Source organism: Coenobita brevimanus, chromosome 26 (genome assembly GCF_032717465.1).
Source record: "Coenobita brevimanus isolate Jiangsu-jjx chromosome 26, ASM3271746v2, whole genome shotgun sequence".
In the NCBI taxonomy this organism is placed as follows: Eukaryota; Metazoa; Arthropoda; class Malacostraca; order Decapoda; family Coenobitidae; genus Coenobita; species Coenobita brevimanus.
Window position 1 is genome coordinate 47248956 of NC_136979.1, and position 17500 is coordinate 47266455.

The window sequence follows — 17500 nt, forward strand, 5'->3', positions numbered from 1 at the left end:
ATCTATCACATTCATCCATCGTCATCCTTCAAATCTATCACATTATCTCCTACTCACTCGTCCATTCTTCAGTCTGTCTTCTCTTTTCCTCAATCCATTTCCCTTGATCTGTTACATCAATCCCATCCACATGTCTGTTCCTCTCCTTGCCTATCCAGCCCCGCCTTTCATGCCTGTCCACCTTCAGCCTAATGTCCCCTATCCCCTTCTGACATCCTCTTCCCTTTCCTATCCACGCATTTCTCGTTTACCTATATCTATACCTATATCAGTCTGTCAATATTTATATCTATTTGTGTGTCGACAGCTAGATAGACAAGTAGACAGACAGACAGATAGGTGGATAGATAGATAGACTGATGGATAGATGAATAGATAGAAAGATAGACAGATAGATTGATTGATAGAAAGATATCAGCTCATCCATCCATCTAGTCAACCCTGTATCTGTATTTATCTATGTCCTCTCATGTATCTACCTGTCTATCTATCTGTCTACTGTATCCGTGCATCCATCTGTCTATCGGGTAAACATTGCTCTCGTCCATGGCCGCGTCGCAATAATCTCGACTGACAAACTAATTTTCAACCCTGGCAAAAACTAGTAAATTAACCTTCATTTTTGGACCAAACTCGGCGCTTTTCCAATTATCTCGCTCCTCCACCATTTATTACATTTTTTATCCTTCCATTACCCCCTTTTTATCCTTCCATTATATTCTTTTAACTGCCTTTATCCTTCTTATTTCCACTCCTTGTCTTTTTTTTTCTTTTTTCTTATTTATTCTTACTCCAATTTTATTTTCTCATTGTATCCCTCCGTCATTCTTTACCCCTTTTTGTCTTCCGTTTTCTCTTTCTTTCCCTTTTTCATCTGCTTTTTTTTTTTTTTTTTTTTCCTTTTTGTTCTTCTGTTATCCCTCTCTTAAGTCTATCCCTTTTGAAATTTTCCCTTGTCTTCCTTTTTCCTTCTCATTTCTTTGGCTTAATATAATCATTTTTGTTCTTATATAATTTTTGCTCGTATTATCGCCTCCCTGTACCTTTATTACCCTCATCTTTATCCTTCCTTTTTCTATTGAATTTCTTGTTCTTCCTTTATCAATTTATTTCTCCGTTCTTATTTTCAGAGAGTCTAGGTTCAGTGTAGCATAAGGCGTTAGAGAATATATAGAGTTCAAGATTTAACCTGTGTCTCCCTCCCATCCAGCATTTCCACTTGTAATGAATCATCTATTGAATAAAATTGTCTAGAAGTGGCAAGAATATTATATGAACGTCACGGTACTAAAGGCTTTAAGATGCATAATGGCACTAATTTGCGTCTTGTCTACTTTGCAGGTTGCCGGGGAAGACGGGGGGCTTCAGCAAACCGTAAGTACACAGATGCTTCACACAGTTTGTAAGGATACCGAATGATAACAGTGCTGCAAATGTTCGTAACTACGTGATCTTGCATAAATTCCTGAGACACTGGATACTAACGGGATGCTGCAAATTTTCGTAAATACGTGATCTTGGGTAAATTTTAAAGATACTGGCTAATAACGCGGTGTTGCAAGTAGTAGTAAGTACATAGACACTAAAAATTCGCGAGTAGGATACTGGATGACAAGAGGGGGCTGCAAATTTTCGTAAATTCTTGATGCTGCGTAAATTCGTGAGCGTGCCCCAGGATCATAACCAGGTACAGCAGATATTCGTAGATAAGGCATAAGAAGAGGATGCTGTAAAATTTCGTAGGGGAACCATGGTAACAGGATGCTTCAAGGCTTCGTAAATATTAAGTTGCTGACATATTACCTGGCTCTGAAAAATGTTGCTGTCCTCCTGCAGAACACTATAAATGATTAATATTAAAAACATTTCCTGACTGAGAGGTGAAGGCCAGAGTGTGAGCCTGAGCCTGGCAACAGGGGGGGGGGGAAGTGGGTGGGAGGGAACACACGGAAAAGAGCTTAAATTTCTCGTTTCCCTGACATTTCCCCCAGGACGTGTTCTGTGTTGCCCGGAACGACAGAGGCACACAGAAATTAAGCTCGTCCTTGTGCTCCTCCATAATCCTGTGTGTTCAAATGACTCTCCTTGCAGCCATTATTCCCAGTCCAATTTCCCCTGTACAAAAGGGCGGGGTGGTCCAGAACAATACTTTGGACTTCCGGGGGGACAGAAATTATAAGAAAAATGAAGCCCCGGAAACAGTCACTCTCCTTCCCATGTCGTAGAAATGAGGCTGCTGGCAACATCAGTGCTGGGCGGCAGAATCGCCACATCGCCGTGCTAGTGTAAAGAAATGGGGACGAGGATTGGTGACACAGGGGCTATATATGAATTGATTTCTGAGTTCCTTATCGCTTGGGATGTAGTTTCAATGAGAAATAACTTTAATGGGTCATTTTTTAGGGTATATATGATATTAGAAAGCGGGCGGAAGGTGGGCAGAAGGTTTGTTGGCAGCCATAATGAGGTAAATTTAGTTGGTCTTGAGTTAAATTCACCTGGTTTTTATAGCGTTTAGTGACCAACACACACACACACACATGGTTTTTATAGCGTTTAGTGACCAACACACACACACACACACACACACACACACACACACTCTGAATGCTAGTTCGTAGTGGATTTAGAGAAAAGACTGTAAAATATTCTTGTGTTTGTTAAATCCGAGGCATCTAACCTAAGTATTGGAAGTTCAATTTTGTTTTGTCTTCTCCCCAAGAAAAAAAAAACAGATAGGAAATCATTAACAGTGTCCATTATGAAAGGGATTTTGCTACTCATAAATTTCTGTTTTCCTTTTCTTCTCTTTTCCATGCTGCTAAATTTTTCAAAGCATTCACGACATGCACTCTTGTTTTTTTCTCTCTTTGTTTAATGTAAGCCCCAATGAAACACGACTCTATCATGTGAACTGGTCACGGCGAATTAATAATGTATTAGAATCACGTAGGAGGGAAAAGTTTTCATTCGTTAGTTGCCATCAATACAGTCCTCACTAATCGGCTTTGGTTTCATTTACTCTGGGTCTCTAAAATCGGTCACAGCCTGGGGTGGTTCTGCAAATGTTGAACTACGTATGAGGGGCTCAGAAGTGAACCACCATTAATATAAGCCGGACACACAAGTTCTTCTCTATATTAATACTGAAGTTTTACTTTATAACGTCCCTCAATGCCGGACGCTTCTTATTGTTAACGTATCTCCCGGGTACATTTTCTTCATTTAGAATACTATACTCTTTTCACTTAAATTGGCGTAAAAGTGACGCCACGGGACGGGAAGGGTAAATCCGTATGAGGCCATCGTAGATCCCTGGCAGCATTTCCCTTGGGTGGTATTCTCAAACATATTTACTGTTGATTCCTTGTCGTAGCATAGATTTGTCTTTTGCGGGAGGAACTAGAGACTCGGGAAAATTCTACACTCTCTTTTTCCTGTCTCACAGAAACCAATATTACAAATCTGCGATAATTTTCCTCTCATAAACATTAATTTTTGTAAGAGGATCAAGAGACATTAAAGACTGCCATCACCTGTACCTGTCCATCTTAGGCAGTTCACAGTTACCACAGGACAATGATCGTGTGTTGGTGAATCAGGTCCCTGAATAATGAATCGCCAGTCACCCTCTTGTTTGAATCATAAACCTTTAACACGGCCTTCTGCCCCCCGAGACTTGTACCACCTGGCCATTGAGGCGTCTGGAATATTATGAAATTCACCTAAATCTTCCTGCCCGGTGACTACTACCAAACAGTTTCATTCAGCTTGCGAAGGACCTCTCGTAGTGAATGATTTAATGTGTTCCTCTTCGAAAAGTCTGCTCTGTTGTTCATGAAACTGTGTGGATATAGCGAGAGTAGACGAGGAAATAAGTCATTTGAGTGAAGGGCTCATGGTAACCCAGTCTTTCCTACACTCCACTCACTACCCTTCGTCACGCATCGCACACCTTCGCCAGGTATCCCCATCCCATCTCGACATCGTCTCATCAGCACCTCTCGCTCTCTCTCCCCCACACATTCTTTCACCCGACCGACTTCCCCACCACCTCCTACCACACCCCCTCACGTACTTACCTGCCACAATACACCTTCATACTCTCCTCTTCCTTTCCTTTCTGTTATCCTCAAACCACCCTTCTCTCCTATCATCCTCTTCCCTTCCTTTCTCTTCTCTCCAGACCACCCCTTTTTCCCCACATCCCAGTCTTCACTCAGTTCCCCTCTTCCCCCCTCGCCCCGCTCCTCACCTAGTCTTCCTTTCCTTTCATCATTCCCTTCATTTACCCCTCTCTTGCCATTACCCACTTAGGCCTTCTCTTCTCTTTGACACTACTCGATCGTCCTTTTCCCCTCTCGTCTTAATTTTCCCCTCAGTCTCCCCTTCAACCCGCACTTAATATTCAGTTCCCTTTCGTCTCACTTATCCTCATCCTCATTCATTCTTCCCCTTCCTTTCACCTCATACCCCACTCAGAATCCATTTTCCATTCTGAGCTTCCCTTCAACTCAGCAGTCTAATCATCCTTATTTCTTCCTTCCTCACGATTTAGATTTCTTGTCCTACCCCTTCCCCCGCTCTCTTCTTGCTCCCCTCCTCCCCGCCCTTCCCCGCTTCCCCTTCACCCTGCCTTCCATTCAGTCCTCCCCTTCCCCTTACCCCAGAGCCGCATTCACTCCCTTTCTCTTCCCTCACATCCCACTCCCCAGTCAAGCCCCTTCCCCCTTACTTCCTTCTTTTCTTCCTTCCTTCATTCCCCTCATCCTTATTTCTCTCTTCCTCCACCCCTCGTAGTCCAGCTCTTCCGTCTCCCCTCTTTTCCCCTCCCCGTTCCTTCTCCCCTCTCCTCCCCGTCCGCGCCTTCAACCACACCACCCTCTCACACACAGGACGCCTCTCATAAACTCTCACCATCAGCGGAATATGAGGCAATGATCCATGGGGTGAGAGAGAGAGAGAGAGAGAGAGAGAGAGAGAGAGAGGGGGGGGGGAAAATAAAAGGATAGATAAATAGATACATGGATGGATGGATGATGGATGGATAGGCAGATAGATTGATAGACAGATAGATACATAGACAGATAGCTAGATAGATAGATAGTTAGGTAGATAGACAGATCAGAGAGAGAGAGAGAGAGAGAGAGAGAGAGAGAGAAAGAGAGAGAGAGGCTCGTTCTCATCCACCCGAGACAATACACTTGCAGACGATGAACCAAAGAGATGCGGAGGGTTCTTAGGAGGAGAGTGGGAGGGGGAGCTAATGGAACGGGGAGAGGGAGGGGGAATGTGAGAGGGAGGAGGAGAGGGACGTGAGTGGGAGGGGGTTAATGGAAGAAAGAGTGGAAGAGTGGGGAGGAGAGAGTGAGAGAGAGGAAGAATGAAACAGAGAGTGAGGTTGGGAGGTGAAAGTGATGGAAGTGGGAAAGGGAGAGTGGGGAGGTAAATGGAGAGGAGAGAGAGAGAGAGAGAGAGAGAGAGAGAGAGAGAGAGAGAGAGAGAGAGAGAGAGACTAATACTGTGAAAAAGAGATGGAGAAAGTTTATAGAGGAGTTAATCGTATGAAAGACAGAAGACATGGGGAAGAATGTGATATATATTTAATGAATGAGATTGAAAAAAAGGAAAGAATGAATAAAGAGAATGAAGAAAGTGTCACAAGTTAGGTGGGAAGGAACAAGGAAAGGAGAAGAGGAAGTAAGATGGAGGGAAGACATACTGGAAGTGTGGTAAGGAGAGTTGGAAAAAGAGTGACTGGGAGAGAGTGAAGGAGAGATAATTGGAGAGAGGGAGGGAAAAGTGAGGGAGCATTAATGGGAGTGGGAGGGAAAGAGGAATGACTGGAAGGAAAGAGGAGGGGAAAATGGTGTATGTGTGAGAGAGAGAGAGAGAGAGAGAGAGAGAGAGAGAGAGAGAGAGAGAGTACAAAGGAAGAAGGAAGGGGAGAATGAGAGGGTAAGGGGAAACGAGAGAGGGGAATGGCTGGGGAAAAAGGAAGGGATAAAGAATAAGAGGATTATGAGTGGTGTGAGGGGTTGAGTGGAATGGTGTGAGAGGGGGATATGTGAGAAGGACAACGGAGAGGGAGTGAGAGGATTGAGGAGCAGGAGGGTAGGGTGAATTATGTGGGGTGAGGGAGGGGAGTGGGAGGGTGAGGGGAAGTGGGAAAGGGAGAGAAAGTGAAAGGGACGAGAGAGGGGTGTGAGAAATGAGGTGGTAAGGGCCATATGGTATTGATAACAGGGTTGGGTGTGGGGTAAAGGAACATGATACAGGCCATAAGCTGTGAATGTGTGTGTGTGTGTGTGTGTGTGTGTGTGTGTGTGTGTGTGTGAGAGAGAGAGAGAGAGAGAAATATATAATAGCTAACACCATCACTCATTCGTCATTAACGCTTCTCAAAACACTCATGCATGGTCATGCATAATAATTCTCTCTCTCTCTCTCTCTCTCTCTCTCCCTAGGATGGTCTTTCCTCTTTCTCTCATTTCGTAGTAACTGCTCCGTCCTTCTCCTCCTGTCTGCCTACCTGCTTCTCGATCTTTTCTCATTTCTCTTTTCATTCTCTGATTCTGCCTTCTCTTCTCTCTTTACTTTCCGTCCTCCTCCTCCTCCACCTCCTCCTTCTCCTCCTCCTCCTCCTCCTTCCTTCACCACCTCCTTCACCCCCTCCTCATCTGAAAGGGAGCCGCGAGCAAATAATGACAGCTGAGAAGGTGAAATACTGGGGAGGCTGAGAGCTGCAGCATCCGTCAGCATTTCTAAGCGGGTGAGAGAGAGAGAGAGAGAGAGAGAGAGGTAGTAGTGGTGGAGGAGGTAGTGAAGGTGAAGGAGTGGGAGGTGATTGGGATAGAGGAGAACGTGATTGGCCATATTGCGGCGGCAATAGGAAGAGAGTGGAGGGAGGAGGGAGGAAGAGAGAGAAAGGAAGGAAGAGAGGGAGGGGATTGAGGCTGGAGGAAGAGATGGAAGAGGGAAGGAAGAGGGGGAGGGGTGGAAGGTGATGAGGAAAGGTAGGAAGAGAATAGTAATGAAAGAAGGGTGGTTAGAGGAATGCGGATGGGAAAGCGAGAGGACGATGGAAACGAGAGGAAGGATAGAAACAGGAAGAGAGGGAAGGAAGGGACCGTAGGAGGGAATGAAAAGAATGGGGGAATGATGGCTGGAAGAACAGAGATTAGGAAAGTAGGAAGATGATGGGAAGTGGCAAGGAATATTAGAAGGCGAGATGAAGGGAAGAAAGAAAGAAAAGAGAGAAAGAACGTAAGAAGGAAGAAGACAGGGAAGAATGGAAGGAAGGGAGGAAAGGAAGAGGAGGAAGTAGGCGGAAGGAAGGAAAGGAGATTCGGAATGAATGGGGAGGTAGAAAAGATAATGTAGTTAGGGAAAAAGAAAAGGGAAGGAAGGAAGCAAGTAATTAACCACGATAAAAGGGGGAAGAAATGTAAAGGGGGAAAAGAAGGAAGGAAGGCAGAAAAGAGACAGAAAATGAAGAATACAGGAAGAGAGATAGGGAAGAGGGGTTGGAGGGAAGGGAAAAATGAAAGAAGAGAGGAAGAAGAGGAAGGAAGAACATAGGAAGAAACAGAGGGAAGGAGATGGAGATGAGGAAAGGAATAGAGAAGGAAGAAAGAAAGGAAGGAAAACAAGGAAGCAGGGAGTGAAGTAGGAAGTAAAAGGAAGGGAGTCTGGGAAGAAGAGAATAAAATGTGATGAGGTCAGAAGAGGAACAGAATGAGAGAAAAATAGAAGCGAAAAAGAGAAGGGGAATAGAAGACGGTAAAAAACAGAACCCTGACTATCGATTAATAATTTCTCTGGTATGGGTTCATTTATTTATTCCATTAACACTCATACGAGATGATTTTATTCATCTGGGAAAGAGAAAAACAAAATTATTCCACAAATCAAACGCGACAGCACACTACCCAAATCAAGGACGAAAATTATTAAATAAATTGTCTCACTAATGGCTTCGAGTCGCATATGTATCTGAATTAATGGAAAATATTTGGTTGTCACGTTGGAGAGAGAGAGAGAGAGAGAGAGAGAGAGAGAGAGAGATTCTGTACAGGAGGGGTAAGTCGTCTTCATTAACTCCTTCAGTACAGGAGATTATTCTTATATTGAGCAAAATAATCTCGAGAATTATTTAATCTAACGTGGCATTGTGGTTAAGCTGATAGAAGTGTTTGGTTGTTGAATTGTGTTTGGGGATGACGAGAGGGAGGGGAGGAGGGAAAGAAATTTAAAGGTACTCACATTTAATTAAGAGTCAAAGGTTAAGAGATTTTTGAAGAGGATGAATTACGTTTTGAAGTGACGGGGCGGAGGGAAAAGGGAAGGAAATTTAAGGACACCCACATTTCTTAAAAATTTCTTGAACATTTCTTAAACATGGGTGGGTATTTTTCTTGATATGTGATGGTGATTGTGATGGTCTCTTCTGTATTCATTCTTTACCTAAACAGTCCGAAACATCTTCTACCAGGACAAAGTGATATCCTTCGTTATTCTTACCCATCTACTGCATGTCATTGTCCTATCCCTACATTTCCTCCCTCACCCATCCATCAATCCATCCATCCAGCCGTCGATCCACCTATTCACCCATCTAACCTTCCGCTCCACAGTACACCATCTCTATGTCAGTTACACCCATCCCCTCACTCTCTCCCTCATCCATCCAATCACCCATCAACTCATCCATCCATCAGTCCACATCCAAAGCAGACCACCTCCAGGCCAAATCCCACACCCCGCAGACCCCCACAGGCAGAGAAGCAGAGGCAGACAGACAGGCAGACAGGAAGAGGCAGTCATCCATCTCTCTGACTCCGCATCCGCCCAGGAACGAACCAGATGTCAGAATATGCATGTGAATTGTGTGTGTGTGTGTGTGTGTGTGTGTGTGTGTGTGTGTGTGTGAGGAAAAGTTTACCAATAATTCCGTGTGTGTGTGTGTGTGTGTGTGTGTGTGTGTGTGTGTGAAAAGTTTGTGAATATCTGTGTGCGTGTTTGAGTGGGATGGGAGGTGCGTGTGTGAAGGTGGGGATGTATTTGTGTGTGTGCATATGTTTGTATTACGTGATGGGAGAGAGGATGGGTGTATAATGGGGGTAGGTATTGGCGTGTGTGTGTGTGTGTGTGTGTGTGTGTGTGTGTGTGTGTGTGTGTGTGTGTGTAAAAAAGTGTCTGTCTACGGTGTTTGTATGGAGATTGATTCGTGTGCAGCCTTGAACCCCCGTGCATGTTTTTGTGTGCATGTGTGTGTGCCGTGTTTTTTTGTTTTATTTGCACGTAAATTGGGGGCGCCAATTCCACATGTGACGCGCCAGGACAGGTGGGGCGACACGCTATGCATGTCTGATGGATTTTTTTTTCTCGCGAGTGTGTGCGTGTGTGAGGGAGGATTGCGTGCTCGAGATTGAAATGTGTGCTTTGCGTGTGCACTGGTGTGTGTTTAAGTGTATGTGTCCATGTGTGTGTTGGGGGGGTGAGTGGGTGGGTGTAAGGGAAAAAGGATTACGAGTTTAAGTGAGACTAAAATTTTAGCTGTGTTTTGTGTGTGTGTGTGTGTGTGTGTGTGTGTGTGTGTGTGTGCGCGTGTGCGTGCGTGTGTGCGCGCGCGCGCGCGTATCTTTGTCTGTCTGTTTTACGTGTCCGACTCGGCGTATCCCTAATAATTCGTTTGCTTAGGCTCAACAGTCATTTTTCACTTCATATGCCTTCACCTGCCCCCACTTCGGCGCTAATACCCACCTCCCGAAACGGAACTAGTGTCAGGGAACAGCGAAAGTCATGTTATTATTTTTTTTTAACCCCTGGAATTCGAGGACATGGCTTTCGGATAATCCTTGCAACCACTAACTTATTTTTTTTTTCTTAATTTATGAAAAATCTTTATTGATCAAGATGTTTTTTGAAGGCTACACTTAACCCCTCGAGTTCCAAAATTATCTCTAAGCTGAACAATGACGCCTGAAGGTTGCAAAAATAATGTGAAAATAGGTCACTGGATTGAAAGAGTTAAACAAAAATTCGTAAAACTAGACTGTAATTGAATTCACGTCCTTTCAGGCAGTCGACGTGTGTGCGAGGGTGACGAACAAGTGTGCGGATAAGAGAGGGTGCATGTTTGAGAGAGAGAGAGAGAGAGAGAGAGAGAGAGAGAGAGAGAGAGAGAGAGAGAAACTGCCTATTTACCCTCTAATTTTGCCCTGTCAATTACATCTCTAATTACATGATTCATCCCTAATTTCCCCATTCACCCCTTCGTATTACTTACTTAATTACCTGTGGTCGTTGAATTAGCCCTAGATTAGACCATTTACCACATATTATCTAAATCACCCTCAAATTTTTCGTATCTTTAACCCTCTCGTTATTTAAGTCACTACAAATTACAGAAACATGACTAATGACCCTTACAAATTACAGCAGTATAAAGACTTACGTGCTTTCCTACCTCTCTGAGTACCTAAATATTCCCAGGTCATTCTTAATCACCCCCTTCTACCTCAGCTGACCCCTTTTGCTCTCCTCTTTTACCTTTTCAAACAACCCATTTTGCTGTCTCGTACTTTTCCGGTCTGTTCCTTCCCCACTCCACAGAAAACCCCATTCCATTCAGATAACCCTTATATACACCTGCATACACACGTACACTTCGCCCATTCACCCCTCATACACCCATATGCTCACTCCCATACACCCCAGATCCACCCCATCCACCCCCAAACACACCCCCGTACTTACCCCCAGTGACGGAGCACGATAAGTTGAGTGTTTCGCCCTGAAAGAACGGCCCCACGTCTGAGTGTGACCTGATGGGCGTGCCACGAACCCCAGGGCCCACTCTGATGGTCGGGCCAGCTGTGGGATTGGCTGTGGGGAGAAGAGATAGTGGGGTTAGCAAAGGTGTGAGAGTTGTGCTGGTGTTATGAGAGAGAGAGAGAGAGAGAGAGAGAGAGAGAGAGAGAGAGAGAGAGAGAGAGGCATATATTGTTTTATTGTTTTAGGTTACAGTGTGTTTTGAATACAGTAATACCCACGCACTCGGATCGTGTTTTATTTTCGGTTTTTATGAAAAAGGTTGATATGTTTTAATTTTAGTTATATGTGCTCAAATAACCTGTACACATACACACGCACGCACGCACGCACGCACGCACGCACGCACACACACACACACACACACACACACACACACACACACACACACACACACACACACACACACACACACACACACACACACAACATTTATGAACGAATATTGATTGGTCTCTGTTATTTTGCTTGTATTTTTTCTTGGAGCGAACCATCTTGCGAACCTCTGGCCTTTGGTTCCTTGTTACTTGCATAAAAAACAGTAAAATATACGCACGTAAATATGTAGGAATATAAATAGGAAATAAACTTAATTTGAAAAGATAACCGTTCTAAAGATTTTATACTGGACAGACTCAGATTCGGCTTCAAAAGTTCTTCAGAAAAATCACGGCAACTTATCCGATCAGAGAGCTCGTGCAATAGCCAATAATGGTCGCCTTAACGACAGCAAATTTCAACTTCCCTCGTTGCAAGTTTCAAGGACAAGTTAGAATCATCATAAAGCCATCGTAGTGTCTTGAAAATTCACCCTTTTCTTGGACCATGAAGGTAGATGGCTGAGGGGCTGAGGGAATATGAAGGATGAATGGAATGGAGGTTGAGGAAGCAGAACAATTGACCAAGGTGTGGATTGAGGTTGACATGACAAGGAGTGGCATTTTTCTTTTTTATCGGCAATCAGCGTAGTGGTTTCTGTCCTACATGTATTATAAAGCACAATGTGTGTAGATCGCGTGAAGTGGAATCAAGAATTTCGAAAGTTTGTATAAAGAGTGAATAACTGAGAGACACTGTTTCATAAGCCGCTGTGTTCAGGATCCTTCTGATTTGTGTTATCCTGATCCTCTTCTGGACTCTTACCATCCATGCTGTTAGTAGGACATTGACTTAGGATGATGTGGATAATTATAATGAAGTAAAAATTTGCATCACAGTGATCAAGAGGTAAACATAACTAGTGTATTACCGTCTGGAAAGTAAATATTATTATGTTGTCTGGAAAGTAAATTTTATATACGGAAAACCTAATACTGTATCTGTAATTTGGAGTGAATTATTTTGCAGCCTGTTACTCTATAAAATATTTGTGGCCTGTCGTTAATTTTGTTACGAGAAATAATCCTGTCTACGAAAGAGGAGGGATAACGTCGCCTACTCCACTCAATCTTTATCGCCCTGCTAACCATACGGCTTCTGTTTGTATTACGCAAGAGGAGGATTAATCTTGCCTAGGAGGAGGATTTATATTACGAAAGAGGAGGGTTGATGTAGCCTTCTCCTTTCCATCTCGATCGCCCTGCTAACCAGACTTTTTTTTTTTTTTTTCGTCCTGTCACCAGACGATTTTATTAACCCCCTGAATCTGATGACGTCTTTATTAGGATATTCATAGTAATTCCAGACGATTACACTAAACTTGGAAAGAGCCTATAGTAATGAAGTGATTAAAGAAGGCTATATCTGTGTCCTTCGCTTAGAAAAATCCATCCTAAGCTGAATAGAGGAAGAGTAGACTGAGAAGTACGTCTTGGGATTGAGAGGGTTTAAGGAACTCTTTTAAAATAGAGGAGATAGATCAAAACCTCCATTAACCCCTTCCTTCACAGCTAGTCCACTTTTCGTAGCATAAATTCGTCTTCAGGGAGCGTAAGTAAAAGAAGAAAATACATCACTGGACTGGATATTCAATTGTGCCTTAAAAATATATTAGAATTTTAATAACACTATCTGCATACGAAAAATACCTGTGTGTTTGTGTGTGTGTGTGTGTGTGTGTGTGTGTGTGTGTGTGTGTGTGTGTGTGTGTGTGTGGAACATATACATACATACATACACCTCCGGACTCGTCTGAAAGGGCATATAAATTCCGAGAAAGTCGCGATTCGTCTTGCGCTTTCACCTAATTCAGCTGACGGAGGAGCATTTTATTATTTGGTCCTCTGTTCATTTGTCTGTCTGCGCTGGTTGTAGGTATCCACTGTGTATTAATGTTTCTTTTTTTATTATTTGAATGTTGTGTATATCTGGTCCATTTTTTATGTGTGTGTGTGTGTGTGTGTGTGTGTGTGTGTGGCCTTCTATACTTTGAGGATTTTGTTGTTCATTCTTTTGTTTATTTTGATCGGGATGGTTTTATGTATATCTTGTAAATATATAGTCTTTCTTTGATAAATAAGCGAGCAAGGGTTATGTATATCTGTTAATTTATTGTCCTTTTTGTGTATGTCAGTGGGTGGTGATGTATGTGGGTGGTGTGGGTGGTGTATGTGTCTGGTGTGGGTGGTGTATGTCTGGTGGAATTTTGGCTTTATATCTAGTGTAGTCTTTCATTCTTAAGATTTCTCCCTTACTTTCTTGTTTCTTAGTTTTCTTCTGTCTGCTGTCCCATATTTTCTCTCCCTGTCTTAATGCATTGTTGGCTGGCGTCATCTTTCTCTCATTTTGTCTTTTCTCGTATCTCTCTGGTATTGACTTACTGTTCACATTTAGACGAAGGAGGGCACACACACACACACACACACACACACACACACACACACACACACACACACACACACACACACACACACACACACACACACACACACACACACACACACACACACACACACACACACACACACACACACACAAGCACCAATACACCCCACTCCCGGTTACGTGAGTGTGGGGTTCAAGAGGTTCTCCAGCTCAACGAAAACACAGGTGGAAGTGTTCACCTAATTGGAGCATTTACAAGCCTCTCGCAGACTCGCCACACTCCACTCTCATTCCAGTTCTCACTCCCAGTCTCATTCCACTCGCACTTCCATTCTCACTCTTACTCTTACAAGCTTCTCTATGCTCACTTACACTCCACTCTCACGTGTCTCTCTCGCTCATTCCTTTTTCATTCCCACATCTATTCCACTTAGTCCCACTTTTTGCACTCTCATTCCCATTCTCACTCCCAATCTTGATCCTACTCTAGTTGTACCCCTCCCCCATTCTCCCATTCCACTGCCACTCAGCCCTAAATCCAGTCTCACGCCACTTGAAGTCCACGTTCACACTGCTCACATTCCACTTTCATTCCCACTCCACTTCCTCCCCCACTCCACTTATCCGGCCTCTCCTCACACGCATTTATTGCATTCTTTGTGGTAAGAGACGATTGAGGGAGGATGAAGTAAGGAGGTGGAAAGTGGGAGGGAAAAGGAGGGAGAGGGAGAGGAAGGGAGAAGGAGGGAGAGGGGGAGGAAGGGGGATTGGGGATGGAGTGGAAGAGAGACGAGATAAGGGGAGCGAGAGAAAATGAACACTGCAATGTAAGTCAAGGTCAAAAGGGAGAGAAAATTCGGAGAGGGAGAAGAAAAGAGAAAGAGGGAGGGAGAGGAGGGGAGAGGGACTATGAGGGCCGGGAACAGGTTTGATATGCTAGAAATCACTTAGATGAACAAAGCTTTCGAGTGTTATCCTAAATAAAAGATCCATTTCCATCCAACTCAACTGGATATTCCTCCCCTCCCTTTTTTCTCTTCACCCTCTTCCTCACCCCTCCACCTCACCTCTCCTCTTTCTTTTCACCGTCTTCCTCACCCCTCCTCTTTCTCTTCACTCTCTTCCTCACCCCTCCTCTTTCTCATCACCCTAATCCAGCTTCCTCCTCCTTACTCTTTTTCTCTGTCCTTCACCCACTTCTTTACCCTTTCTTTCTCATCTCCCTCTTCTCCTCACCTTTCTTCCTCATCCCTCTCACTTTCTCTTCCCGTTTTAACATAACCATTCACCCTTTACCCAACCTCACCCATTCTACAAGATCCTCCACCCCTTCTCATCCCTTACCTCTCTTCACCCCTCCCTCCTCCTCACTTCGTACCCATAAATTGAGTGAGTTCGAAGCAGATGTACACCTGTGATTAGATTGTACTTTTAATTACAGCGCTACTCATTTATGCAGGCACATCATGCATAAACAATCAGAGCCAACGGATAAATGAATATAGAACGTCTGAAATATGCCTGCGAAATTATTTATCGTTTTAGGCCACCAATTTCAGTTTGCCTTGAATAAATAAATATAATTCCATCTCATTTAGACTTTACCCGGTGATTATTAAACCCCTTCCTCACGATGACACCATTTTACCATCAGGTCACAGAAGTATTTATCCTGACCTCATGTTTCTGTCTCTAAATTCTTCACTCACTACTCTGCTTGGATATCGCTTAGTCGAACAGTAAAGCTTATATTTCTCTCTCTCTCTCTCTCTCTCTCTCTCTCTCTCTCTCTCTCTCTCAAAAAAAAAAAAAAAAAAAAAAAAAAAAAAAAAAAATTGCTGTTGAAGCATGTATCCATATATGCATCTGTTCATTCTTCAATAAACATCAGCACATCACAACAAGCAGTCACTCTATGCACGTATTTTGTCCCTGAAATTCCCCACCCACTATTCAGCTTAAGTACAGCAGGGGAACATGATCAGACGAGTGCACAGTGTACCTTTTAATGGACGTGCTCTCTCTTTATTTACCTGAGTGCACTACTGTCATTAAGCATCAATACATCACAGAAACAGGCCATTAACGCATCTGGCCTGTCTAACCTTCTCCCCTCACTGAGATACCGGTATTGTTATTATTGTTCAGTACTTGACAGAGAGAAACAGTAATGCAACCTTTATCCTCCCTGTTAAATTCCTCACTTGCTGTCATTAAGTTCAAGAAGAAGAAGCTGTTGAATCATGTTTAATTCACTTGCTTTGCCGTCATTAGTGCAACAACTCCACCATCAATAAACTTTAGTACATCACAAAAAATCCAGCGAAGCATATATCGTACCCCTAAAATCTTGCCTCTAAAATTCTCCACTCATTGTCCTACCTCGCATTAAGCCTCAGTACATCACCGAAACTGGCCAATGAACCATGTATCCCATCTCTAAAAATGCCACACACCCACAACCGAGGCGAACGGGAGAGAGCGGCGCAGTATTGAGAAATATTCTTCTATAATGTTGCCATGAAATTCGAAACGCACCTGCCCACGTTCATTTCGCCCTCTGTCCTTGATGTTGCTGCATATGCACTCGCTACTTTGTGCCTGCAATTGATTTTTCAGCCACTGTGATGCTAAATTCGGCGTCCTTTTGTGTTGCACCGCGCGTTGCTGGTGGGGCTACAGTCTGGCTGGCAAGTGTTGAATCTAATTTTACTCACTCTTTCACAATATAGATGGTGTGTGTGTGTGTGTGTGTGTGTGTGTGTGTGTGTGTGTGTGTGTGTGTGTGTGTGTGTATCGAAAATTTTCAGTTGTTGGCAGATTTTCAGTTGGGTTTTTGATATAGTGTGATATGTACCTGACGTCTGTGTTAGAAAAGGGAGATGTTATTAAATTGAAACCAGAACATTCCGGCTGCTGAGTGTTGCGTTTAATTTTACCCTCTCCTCTCAGTGTTGGTGTCTGTGTCTGTGTCTGTGTTGGTCGAGAAATTATAAGATTTTGTGGGAAGTATCAAGTGTTGGCAAGATTTTTTAGGGTGATGTCAAAATTTCCTTAAGATGGTGATGTTTTTTAATGTCTGAGAGATTTTAAGATATTGGCGTCATTTTTAAGTGTGTTTTCTGAAATCGATGGTGCAGGGAACATAAATTATAAATGCGCATCGGGTGTTTGTGTTAGCGAAGGGCGTTGTAGATGAGTGGGGGAAAAATAGGAAATCCCATCCCCTTCGTTAGGTAAGGCCTTCCTTAAACTGTTACCTGCAGCCTAGTGAATGTTGCTTTTTGTTTTACACATTCTTTCGCAGTATTGGTGGTGTTTGTGGGTTTGTTTCGAAAATTTTAAGCTGCTGGCGATTTTTTTTAAGTGTTATGAATATTCCCTGGGTATGCATGTTGGGCAGGGGAGACGCTTGTAAATACAGTCTGTAACATTCCGACGGGTGAGTGTTGTATCTGATTTTACCCCCTCCTCTTTCGGTGTGTGTGTGTGTGTGTGTGTGTGTGTGTGTGTGTGTGTGTGTGTGTGTGTGTGTGTGTGTTTAAGTAATGAAAATACCCGTTGGGGGAACTCAGGTTAGGACTAGTGTATTGTAGGCAAGGGGGTTTTTACTGAGTAGGTACCAAAGTGACAAAATATCATAATTTTTCACACTCTCAGGTTTCGATCACTCAAAATCCTCAGAACAAAATCGTCTGGCGTCACAATGGATAGAATACCAGAAGTTGTCCCGACGATGAGAGGGTTAATATTGACAGCAGTATAATTTTCAAGCTTTTGTGAATCACTAAAATCATCTGGAGTTACTTAGAATATAATACTGGGGAAGACCTTAAATTGTTTCCATCTAAATCTCAGGAAAATGTTTAGTATTCATTTCCAGTTACCCCCAGACTTTTTG

The 17500-nt window shown here is 43.4% G+C and overlaps 1 protein-coding gene across 1 annotated transcript in view; it reads right to left on the reverse strand.

Moving 5' to 3' along the window:
- LOC145394033 (protein turtle homolog B-like) overlaps window positions 1-17500 on the reverse strand; it is a 354094-nt gene that overhangs the window by 95497 nt on the left and 241097 nt on the right. Inside the window, exon 4 of the mRNA XM_080268003.1 lies at window positions 10762-10890. Coding sequence (XP_080124129.1) covers window positions 10762-10890 — 129 coding nt within the window. The remainder of the gene's footprint in view (window positions 1-10761; window positions 10891-17500) is intronic.